Source organism: Echeneis naucrates, chromosome 9 (assembly GCF_900963305.1).
Source record: "Echeneis naucrates chromosome 9, fEcheNa1.1, whole genome shotgun sequence".
In the NCBI taxonomy this organism is placed as follows: Eukaryota; Metazoa; Chordata; class Actinopteri; order Carangiformes; family Echeneidae; genus Echeneis; species Echeneis naucrates.
In genome coordinates, this window is record NC_042519.1 from 14,805,810 (window position 1) to 14,818,215 (window position 12,406).

The 12,406-nt window shown below is 37.7% G+C and overlaps 1 protein-coding gene across 1 annotated transcript in view; it reads left to right on the forward strand.

Moving 5' to 3' along the window:
- Positions 1 to 12,406, forward strand: part of ipo11 (importin 11) — a 91,912-nt gene that overhangs the window by 16,010 nt on the left and 63,496 nt on the right. The window contains exons 8-15 of the mRNA XM_029510332.1: positions 2,572 to 2,620; positions 4,946 to 5,016; positions 5,172 to 5,364; positions 6,423 to 6,575; positions 7,007 to 7,050; positions 8,385 to 8,475; positions 9,537 to 9,584; positions 11,273 to 11,378. Coding sequence (XP_029366192.1) covers positions 2,572 to 2,620; positions 4,946 to 5,016; positions 5,172 to 5,364; positions 6,423 to 6,575; positions 7,007 to 7,050; positions 8,385 to 8,475; positions 9,537 to 9,584; positions 11,273 to 11,378 — 755 coding nt within the window. The remainder of the gene's footprint in view (positions 1 to 2,571; positions 2,621 to 4,945; positions 5,017 to 5,171; positions 5,365 to 6,422; positions 6,576 to 7,006; positions 7,051 to 8,384; positions 8,476 to 9,536; positions 9,585 to 11,272; positions 11,379 to 12,406) is intronic.

Here is a 12,406-nt window from a genome sequence, read left to right on the forward strand (position 1 = left end):
CAAGCAATGGAAACATGCACATTGATTGTGTGTTAGAGCCAATTTAAAAAATCCACAGTGCGGATATTGAGAATAGGTAGCACTGTTGTACCTGCGGTGATAAAGTTAGTGTCTAACTTTCAGCAGACATTGTAGCCTCAGGATGCTGCTTACTCTTTCGCTGGTGTTTTAAGTCAGATGTTTGAAGCATGGGCAGTTAAGGCAACCTATGCCACTATTTTGTTATACAAATAGACAAGCACTGCAAGCACTGGCTGCAAAAATCAGTGTTTGTGTAGTATTGTGGCCCACAAAGCAAATTCAATTTCCTGAAGGTTCCCATGCTTAACTAAGATGTTGAGAAATCTTTTTGTCTCTATTTTAGGGTTTTTTCTTTTCATTTATTGGTTTATTTATGCATTTCGTGCTCGATCATTCTGCTAACACGACAGCGTTTTGCTTGCAGACTGAAGGTTGTACGTTTAATGGTTAAAATTCAAATTAAAATGTCATTTGCCCTGAGCTGTGGCTGGTTATTCCAGCTCAGTGAGCAGACGTAATGGTTTGGAGTAAGTATTTCATGCTCACGTGTATATGCTGTCAATTTGTCATACTCACTAGTTCTGTCATTTGCGTGTCGATACCATTTTTCATTCTTTTTATTATTCAGCTGTTCTTAATTTCTTGTGAACCTACTTCATTTCTCAAGTTCAGGTCATGGCAATTTTTCATACAATTTAATAATAATGATGATAATAATTTAAGTTTTTCCTTTGTCTATTTGGCTGGTTTATAGAAATAAATGCTTGAACTTAGTTCATCATATGTGCATCATGTGATTTTTATGACTTACTCTTTTTTCCTTTTTTGTTACTTTTATTTATTTTTGTTTCTGTTCTCTATATAATTCTGACTTCCTCAGGATAAGCAAGTTGTTTTTGTTTGTCCTGAAATATCAGTCTACTTTCTGACTATTGACTGACTTGACAAAAGCTTGTATATAATAAAAACCAGTGTGCGGATCTGTGACCTTGAATAAACAAGATTAAGAATGGTAATTGCTGAGAACAGAGGCAGGTGGGGGGCATCAAACAGGGACGTCAGTGAAATGTATGAATGCAATTATTACTTTTTTTTTTCTTTTTTTTTTTTTCATGAAATTAGTTTTTCTTAAACAGGAAATATTGGTTATTCCAGTTATTCATTACATTCATGGGTAAAGGCTTTTCAATTCTACTGATTGGAATCCCCTTTTGGATTATTTTGGCTCTTATTGACTGCTTTCATGGCTTTCTTCTGAGTTTAAATCTTTTTAACAGATAGAATACCAACTCCCAGAATCCAAAGGCATGGCTGGTTTGCTTAGTTTAATTCTCTTTAATGTTTACTTGAGAACAAGGAGTGCTTATTAAATGTTTCCTCACGCACAGGCTGATAGTTTATTTTTTGTTATTCACATTCTGGACAGAAGAGCTTTATTCTCTAATTACTACAGCAGAAATTGTGATTTGGAACGACAACATTCACTTGGAAAGTGAAGGACATTTCACCCAGGCTGCCAGTGATGAATATTAAGACACTTGTGTTTGAATGACTGCTTATCTTCCTTTGCTGACTGCAAAACAGACAGCACATTGACAGGCAGTAGATTGAAACAAAGCTCACTTGATTCATTTTGTTCTCCAAATGCATGCGTGTGTATTCAGTATTTGGTATTTTTACATTTCAGGAGATGAGAAGCAATATTGTATAGCTCTAAAATAAATCTCTAGAAAATTAAAGGTGCACGCAGTGGGATTGTTTTCCAGTGGTTGCCATGTTGCCATGGCTGATCTGTATATGTGACCAAAATATAGCTTAAACATTCACCAAGTGACGATGCTGCTTAACACAACAACTCAACAACAAACAAATTTTCACTCCCTCAGACATACCTTCAATTCCCATCAGCCTATTTGCATTTTTGTCTTGTTATTTACATCTTAATCATTAAGTTTTCACCTTGCAACTTCACCCCAGCTGCAATATGCGTCCGTTTTTTTTTTCTCTGACTGATTCCGCAGAAGACATTTGCATGAGGCCTTTCTAATTTCCTGTGTGCTCTCTTTAGACATTTTATATTTGTTAAGCTGCCTCCCTTTTCCCCCCAAACTTCTCACCATTAGATTAATATAAGTGAATTCTTTACATCGTTCAACCACCTACTCCTCTGACCATCTCTTTCTCCACTAACTGTGTCACGAGCTATTCTTTCTGGCTTGGACCTGCTGGCTGGATGTTTGATGAATGAGGCCACTTTTGACCTCATGGCTGAAGATTAATGCAGCACGAAACAGATTGCATTTCCATCCATCATCTCATTTCCAATACGAAGCAACAGCAACATCAGGCTACAGGAATATTCTGTAGCTTACGTAGCTAGCATATTTCTTTACATTACTGGAACAAACATACAAAACACACAGAGCCTAAAGTTACTGTCTTTTTCACATATCTGCTTCTGGGCAACACTGATGAAGCAATATGAGTGATTCAACTGCAGAAATGTCATGGAGATAAGTTTCTCACCCTCTCTTCGTCTCTTCCTTTTAGGGTTTCCTGAATGCAGTGTTTGAAAGGTTAAAACAGTTCTTGGAGTGCTGTGAGTACTTGTCTCTTTCTCTGTCCTGATTCTCCCTTTAACAACAAACGTCACCACAGGCTGATGTAATGCTGACACCACCAAAAAAAAAAAAAATAAATAATCCTTTGATACTCATTAGTTCTAATGACAATGCAGGCATCAAACTAAAAGTTCAGCCAATGTTAATGTAAAGGGGCCTTTTTTTGATTAAGGATTTTGTTCAGGAAACAGAAGACCTTATGCTAATCGCACTATTATTAAGGAATGAGAATTGTTATAATTTTAGAGAGCAGGTTAAAGACATGGTAATGATGACCTCATCCTACATTGGCAGGTATGAAAATGAAATGGAAGCAATAAAGGTAAAAAATAATTTTGCCTTCCTGACCCTGAATTAAACAGTCTTTGTCTCCCTTGCTAATATTGCATTGGTTTATGCTGGAGGTGAAAATGAACCCAGCCCAGTATATTGCTTTAGCAGGAATTGCCCATGTAAATAACCACCACGACTTTTTCCAGTGTTATTCTCTGGCCCCAAAGGAACAATTTCAACTGTTCCTGTTTTTTTTATTTTTTTAGTTAAAATAACAAACTCAAAACTTGAAAGCTAAAGAGGCAATTTCTTGGTGTTTTTAATAAGCTCTTTACAGGACTGTTTGTTTTTCGAATATGGATCCCATGTGCCTCTATACTTGTAATGAGAACGAAATGTTTTCTTAATATAAAGAAATGGCAGAAACTTGAATGTAATAGCTACATCATGTTGAGTGGAAACTGAGTGGCGTTTATAGCCCCCCTTAGTGCTTGTAATTCATGATACTAAATAGCTACAGGAGGTAGACTCAGGAGCTAAACTGAGCACTATTTTTTCTTTTTTTATATTTCAACCCATCCAAGGAACTGTGAAGATAAGGTGCATTATTTAAAACAATGAAAAATCCAATGAGCCTGTGCATTTAATAATTTTTATCATTCGGATGTTTGAGTGGATGTAATTATCAAAGATAGGACAATGGGGGGAAAAAAACTACTGAAAACTCTGGAGGCTCTTTATCAAAAGTAGGGTTGTATTGTTATTTAAATCTGGTATTCAACTACAATTTTAAATTTATAAGGCATTGTTTCACCAGTCTGTTCTTCTTTGCTCATCCATTGCCCCTCCCCGTCACTCCAAAAACTAACACTCATGATCATTTTTTAATAATTTTATTACAACACTCCATCATATACACCTAGGCCTATAACGAGCCTATTAGACTCTTGCAAGGTAGCAAGCCAGGATGGGCATTTGACCTTCAAAGAATAAATAGTTTGTTATTGGGGAAAACACCATTAAGCTTGTTAAATTAAATAAATCAGTTTTTACTTGTTAATTTTTGAGAATGGTCTTCTTCTCTCTCTGCTTCTTCCCATAATTTTCCTACTATTTCCATTGACTTCTGCATCTTCAAGAGCTGAACATGACTCTCATTTAAGAAAGTAGACCAGGCATGAGTTTCAGTGTATAGTGTGAGCTTTCCTGGGAATTAATTTTGGACTTGTATAAAGTCATTACAGCCGCTGTCATTGTGAACTTTATATTTTTATGAATATATATATACAACACATGCAGCTGATTTGTCACTCTGTCAGCATTCACCTTTAAATGTAGTTGGCACATTAATCTTCAGACAAATCAGGCTTGATAAATTATGATTTTTTTTATTTATTTATTTTTTTTTAATAAATGGTAAGACAAACACTGTTCCGTTAATGTGTAATGTCTTTATAAAACTACTGAGATTTTTTTTTTATTACTTGTAAAAGCATAGTTTTAAATTTTGGAATTTAAATGATCTCTTTATTGTCCAGATGGGTCGCCCAGACATAGCTCTCTGTTATTTATGAAGCCTGGGCCAGGAGATAAGTTGGTGCTAGCTTGTAGGGCTTTTTGGGAATAACTGTCTGACTCTTTCTAAAGGTACATGGAAAAATCAGCCTTGTCAAGAAAGCAAAAAACCAAATTATGACTTCTGTGAAAATACGTTGCTCATTTTGATGGTGTTGGTCATAAAAAAACACACAACTATGCTTAATCAGGACCCACTTTTAGAAACATTTTTTTTATTTTCTTCCATTAAAGATACAAATTAAGTGTTAAAGATTTTTGTTTATGAAGGTTAGAGCAATTTATCACCTCATTACATTCACAGCCTGTTATATCGCATAAATGCCCAACTCAATTACTTTGATTTAAATGAAATAAATATGAATCTTCTTTGCAAGTGTATGATAAATGTCTCAGCATGTTGTTAAATCTATTGCTGCTCACTAATGATGCTGTGTGGTTGATTTGTGTCTCAGGTCGGCAGGTTGGCCCAGATAGTACATGCAGAGAAAAGCTGGAGAAGACAATCATACTATACACTAAAGTTGTGAGTTGATAGTGATATAAAATATTAAATGTCAAACATCACTCTGATAATAATGAATTTGTTGTACACTTTGGATCAAGGACAGAGCCACTTGTTTCTTTTTCCTTCATTATGTTTGCCCTTCTGTGTAATTTTCCATCCTCTCTTTCATGTAGCTGTTAGACTTCCTGGAGTACCACCCCTGTGCGTTCATACCCCTAATCCAGCGCTCCTTGGAGTTTGCCGTCAGCTATGTGTTCACACCTGCAGGGGAGGGAGTGACCTTTGAGCGCTTCATTGTTCAGTGCATGAACCTCATCAAGATGATTGTAAAGAACGATGCCTACAAACCTGCCAAGAACATTGATGGTAAGGTGCAAGCACATTGGGAAAGAGGGGGTCAGGATGGGAGGAGAATAAAGAGCATGAATGAAGCGATCACAGTAGACAAAAAAGACATTAGAATGCAATTATCGTAGCGGTGGATGAGGAGAAAGTTGTAGTTAAAGCCTGATGAATAAATCAGAATTTTAGTTGTATAATTCAGAGACTAAAAAAACGGCACTAGCTCTTCAAAGCCAATCACTAACATGGTTTTGAAAAGCAGAGCACTGTAATATCATCAGTGTCGCTTTACCTCGCCATGGTTCATGTTTATTTCAAGCTGTCAGAGGCCTCTAGTGCTTCATTAAGTGTGGAGTACAGCACTGGGGCTTTGTTCTGCCGGCTCATACGACCTTTGGTGTGTCTCACTGAAGATCTTTCTCCTCAGCAATGTCTGTTGACAACAAATGGCGGTTCTTCTGTTAATAGTTAATTTCATTTGAATATCTGAATGTTCTCAGCCCAACATAGATTTTATTTTTTTCCTATTTCCTGAAAAACAACATATTTTCAGTAACAAGGTTATTTAGACCTGAGTGACTCAGCTTAGCTCAGGCCAGTTGTCTGATTTATTTATTAAGCTCGTGCTGCCAGTCATACATACAGACAGGAAGACCTATGTGTCCCTGGGAATACTAGAAAAACATCCTTGCGGTTGTTTTAGTAACATGGATATCAAGGGGCAACAGGCCAAGTCGAAAAGCCTAGCAATCTGTTGGGATGGATATTGGTTTGGTTTAGGAAGTATAGTGCATTTTCTTGTTTGCGTTTTGCCAATTCAATATTAACCTCAAACCCCTAACTTAAAGCGTCTTTAAATGTCTACACTGAGGATGATGACAAGTGGGAGAACTCAGATGTTTGCCCACTGCCAACTCCAGTGAGATATACCATTTTAAAATTAGTGTTAGACCATAAACCATTGAGGATTGCTTAAATTTTTCTTGATTTTTCATTCTTAAAGTAAGCTGTATGAGCATGCAAGCTACTCTTAGTTTTTTTTTTACCCTCTTTTCTTACACTGTTACTCCTCCATCCCTTAGACAGTAAACCAGAGAGTCTGGAGGCTCACAAGATCAAGACAGCATTCTTCACACACCCCACACTGACAGAGATTGGACGCCGGCTCGTCTCACACTACTTCCTGCTCACAGAGGAAGAGCTGACAATGTGGGAGGAGGACCCTGAGAGCTTTGGTAATAGCACATCCCCAGATAAACAGGCTGAATCCACATATTTGGGCTTATCTAGACTTGCAGACTGGCCGAGTTAATGGGCATCTCCTCTGGCACTGTCCACAACAGTTGAGAGTTAATCAGTTTTACAACTCTGGAAATCAGCATGAAGTTAAAAATAACTTCTTTTTAATTATATGGTTGTGTTCATATAGTGGGGTTAAGTGTTGAGCTTTCCTAAATCGTGATTTTTACACATCTGAAGAGAAACATGTTCCAACAACAGAAGAGAAGTGTTGAGAGCAGCCAGTGCTGCTCACAAAACTTGATAAAGCAGTGAGCTCAATGGCTGAGTGTGGTAGTTCAGTGTTAAACTGACACAGAATGACAGACAGGTTTGTAAAAATATACTTGTGTTACCTATCAGAAAACAATTTTTCATCTTTTTCCAGCTGTTGAAGAAACGGGTGGTGACTCTTGGAAATACAGTCTGCGGGTAGGTAAAGGCACAATGGTTAACACACACACGCAACCACACACACGCAACCACACACAACCATCTGATTTCGGAAGGAAGTCCCCCATGTCCATGTTCATAATTCATTGTTGCCCAGTGATGATGGTTGTACACACGTTAATAATACATCCAAGAAACACAGACACCAGGCGCTTGAAGACAGCCACTCAAAAGAAACTAAACTTGCCTTGAGACTTTCCTGGCAACACCAAAGAACTAAATTCTACACTTTTTAAGGAAGAAAAAAAAGGAAATGGCAATCCTGAAATCATAAAAATTTAGATCAGACAACAATATCGGAAGATGATTTAATTTCAGTCTAATTACTGTAATATTAATTGTCACAAATATGCTTTTAGTGTGTTCTGCATTTTCAAAATTTCAAAGCTGCTTTTCATGTGGTGGCTCTGAACAGATTGTATCACTACAGCATCATAAAACAGTAAGCGGTCCCTGGGGCTTTACAGCTCGCCTCTGTGCCTGTGTCTAGTTAGAGGCTTATCTTCAGTTGTGTTTTCTGAGTCATGACATCATTTCTTATCTACTGTCTTATGTTTCTTCAGTCTAAGCCTCATTTCTCGTTCCTCCGTGCTCTGCATAGAGCCCTTTCTACTTACTTTCATCACCTCAGATGACGAACTTCCCCCCCGCTTTTGCTTTGAAGTACACTGAAGCACTCTTTCTTTGGACCTCAAGGTCCTGTTGTAAAAGTTCTTTTATTTATTTATTTTTTTAACAGCACAACGCAGCAGGGGGAAAGTGGTATTAAAACCTATAAGAGAAAATGTATAATTTTCAGTCAAAACCACAGAGTTTTTCCTGTTATTTTAGATGCAATTTTTGCTTTTTGATTCGTTCAGACTATAGTCTTTTTCTTTGTCTTTTTCTTTCTTTTTTTGATACATAACTTAGCAACATAAAACACAAACACAATGTCATGGTTGTGATGGTTCAGTGGTCATATGTCACTGTCTGTGTCTTCCTTGGTCACCACTTCTAATGGCTGATTGTAGATGGTGTTGTCATATCACTATTACCATCTGCCCATATCTTCCCATCTGAATAAAGGTTCTTTGTATCCTGAACTTATTAAGCGGGATTGGCTTCCAATCATTTCTTAGCAAGGCAGAATGGTCATATGTGTTGTGATATGTCACAGATAAGACATGTCACTTCTATGAAAGCACACAGCATGTACATTTAGGCCATGTTGGAGATTATATACACTTATACACTGGCAGCATGTATGCACCATATATCCTGCCAACTAAATGCTTTTCTTTTTGTTTCCTCTGCTCTATTCCTCTATTCAGCCTTGCACAGAAGTATTGTTCCTGGATATCTTCCACAACTACAGCCAGACCCTGACACCGGTGTTACTGGATATGGTTCAGAATCTCCAGGGTCAGTAAAATGTTAATTCAAATATTGTTTGCCAAAAGTGCAGTCTGTGTCCTTTTTAGCAAAACGTCTATGATTGTTTTATTGTAAGGAAAAGTCAGTTGCTCCAGGTTTGTTTAAGTTATGGGTCTATAGCGATAATGTTTTTCATAAACAATAGTTTTTTTCTTGAGCTATTTCAACTAAATGTTATGGTCTTTGCAAATTTTATGCAGTTGGATTATACTGACAAATAGAAACACATTTTTAATGTAGCGTTTAATATTTTTGAGTACATTTATACACCTTATGCAAAGGACTTGTGGAAATGAATGTTCTGGATGAAACACACTATACCGATGAATCTCCCTGCCTTGCACACATTGAACTATATATATTGCTTGTAACACAAAGGGTGCCTCAGTTCTCAGACCTACTTCTATCATGAAATGTGATTCAGAGTAGCTAATGCATATTTAATATTCTATAAAACAGCAAAGCATACGGGTTAGTTCGTGTGGCCTTCAGTTGTCGTAGTATCTGTAACATGCAATCTGTATGCTCGACAGCACCTATAAGTTCCCTGGTGACACCCGCCACTATCACGACAGCCCTGTCTTGGCAGTCATTCGTATATGCGCACAAACACAAACACACACACACACTGGCCTCTAGGTGATAGTGGTGTGTAGCTCTCGTTCTGCTGCTGAATTAGCAGCGTCTTTGCTCAAATGGACAGAATATGGAGTCTTCTTCCAGCCTGTCTCCCAGGCTAGATTGATAATGGGTTCTGCTGGAGTAAAGAAAATGTCAGATTGGTTGATTCTATGGTTGAAGGGAGACTTGTGTGAGATATCAGCACAGAAAAAGGACTAGTGGGGGGGGTGGGGGGGGGGACTGTTAAATGTCAACAGTAAAATGACTGATATAGTAGATCTGAGGCTTCTTGATCTGTGTGAGAATTCACTCACATTAAATCCTGCTGTGATCATTGGAAATTGAACATTTTGTCTGATCTTAGCTTTAAACTTAAGTCCACTTTGTCACTGAAATGTCACCCTGTCTAAGTGCATGCCTCTTTGCAGGGCCGACAAATGTGGAAGACCCTGTTCAGCTGCTCATGAAGGATGCAGGTGAGTCAGAGGCTTCACCTACTCTCTCTGTTTAAATGTCACATCTGGACTCAACTGAGCCTGATTTTTGCTGAAGGTACCTTTTTATATTGCCATCAGTGAAGTTGGCAGGTTGTCTTTGCTACTGAAACTATTGCTCCATTCAGAAACAATGCAAAGCGATGGAGAAGGTGAACAGTGTAAATTAAGACATACAATCAAACAAAGGGAGCTACAGTGTGTACAATCATCCTTTCAAAAAATGAAATCTGGATCATTGTATGAGAATTGTTAGTCACTCCTATAAACTCATTTTCTGATGTGATCCATTATATACTGCTCTGTGGCCTAATCTGCTCTTAGATACTTCATTTCACCCGCTGTTTTCTTTTCTTTCTGTCTACCTCCCTGACATGTCCAGCCCACACTCTGGTTTTATGACCCACACAACTAAATCACTAACTGTAGGGATATCCTGCTAAGAGGGCTTCTGTTAAAGCTGGGTGCCTGTAGAGATCCCAGCAGTGTGCTGACAGTGTGAATAAAATGGCACACGTCAGTGAATGATCAAGCTGTGCTGTGGAAGCAGCAGAAATGGCAGATAATTTGTAGCGCAGCTGAATCTGGTTGAAGAGGTTAAAGGGGGGCTTATTAACTGCATGGGCTTCTTTTCTCTTTTTTCCTTCCAAGTTATAAATAATTCCTAAATGAATAACAAAGGCCTTCATTATACTGCTATTGAAGGACGGACAGATGCTTATGAGTCCCTACCCCAAAGCCATCCATGTAACCAATGAGCTAAAGACTTTAACAGGTATATAGGCTTATCCTGTGTACTTGAAAGGCTTTAGGCATATGTAAGAGACAGTGCTACAGAACCACAAACCCAACTTAGGGTCGTCAACACTTTCTGTAGCCCATGTCTCTGTGCCACATTTGTAATTTTATTGTTGCACTGGCAACGGCATTAATGTCTCTTTGTCAGTAAAGAGAGTTTATTTATTCAGCACCTTTCACAAACTCATATCTCAAAGCGCTTTACAAAGCCAAAGACAGTTCAGTCAAAATGCAGAAATATAGGAAACACATAATACAAGAGTACAATAATATACAGAAGAAAGCTCGAAAGTGAGACACATAAATGCTTTTCAGAGACATGGATAATTTAGATCACAGGGCCCTTTTTGCGTGGGGCTTTTTCTGGCTTTATTTCAGTTGGAAGTTGAAGGAGAGATTGACCAGAAACAGGACGTGAGAGAGGGGACTGACCTGCAGTGTAGAAATCGAACCTGGGAAACTGTGATTATATGGCATGTGCTTTAGCCACTCAACCACCAGCACTGCCCAAAATGCTAATTTTAGATGCAATGAAGGGAAACAGTAATATATGCACACTTCATCTGTAATCTGTAAACCTCACAGGTGCAGGCGGAGCAGTCCCCACCTTTATGGACTAATGTAAATATGACAAAAAAACCCAAACTGGTTTCAGTTTTTGGTTCAGAACTCAGATAAAAAACTATACATTTTTAAACATTGATATAAAACCATTGATTCAGTGTAGTTTGATTGATAAGATAAAATTCTAGAAGAGCATACTGGTGTGATGCAAATTCTATCATAACTTGAGCATTTTTTGAAATGCACTTTTTAGGGATATAATATTCTGTATTCTAATATTTTCTTGATTCTACTTCTTTCATCTGCAGTATATAATGCAGTGGGACTGGCGGCCTATGAACTGTTTGACAATGTGGACTTTGACCAGTGGTTCAAGAATCAGCTTCTTGGAGAGCTGCAAGTCAGCCATCACAGGTATTTTTGTCAACAGTGATGCACTTCTGAAATCTTTTTCTGAGCATTTCCTTTTGCCATGATATTTTACTGCTAATGGGCAACGGGAATTACAGAGTAGGTCAAAACAAAAAACACCAGTAGGAGAACATGAAAACTTGACACTCAAATTCGGGTTTGTGTAACCTTATTTTACAATTGTTGCTTTCTTAACAATTTGCAAATTACTGCTCTGTATGACTCATTGAGTGGACAGCATTACAGAAAACATGTTTTCTTTACAGTGTAAGAAATGACCATAGAGTTGATTCGCAGTGGTTATGTAATAGCTGTTAATGCAGGTTTTAATGGCAGGGACATTAATTTGAATTTATGCATACATAAATGTATACATTTATATATATTTATACACCTTATTCAAAGTACCTATGGAAATTAATGTTCTGGATGAAACATGTTATTGTGATAAATCTCCCAGCCTTGCACACATTGCACTATATTTTATGCTTTGTAAAACCAAGGGCAACATTAACTTTTCAACTCCCGTAAAGTTCTCTGATCTGAGCTGCTAAATCAGATTTCAGACGTTACCCCTGTCTTTTGTCGAGGCCGTAGATTCAGCATGGAAAGTAAATCAGGGGCATGTTTTCTGATCTCCTTCAGTGAGAGGAATGTCTTTTTCTAGTTCTCTTGGCAAATGTCCATACTGGCCATTATTCAACCCCCAACATCAGCACTTGGCAGAGCATCCTTTTGCCTTGATAACCCACCAGTAAGAGCTGACAAACTCTCAACATCTCTCTTCTGGAATCTGTCTGTTTTTCTTGTACACAATCTTGTAGCTCATTGAGATTTGTTGGTTTCTTTGACACAATACTTTTTAAAAATCCTACCAAAGACTTTCTGTGATTTTTAAATCAGGATGTTGGGAAGGCAACTCCAGGACATCTCAAGAGCAACAAAGTGCTTCTTTTTGGATAAATTTTTTGATAAATTTAATGAGGCCCTTTATGAAGTTTTGAACTTTATAGTGCTTCCAGTATTTTTTG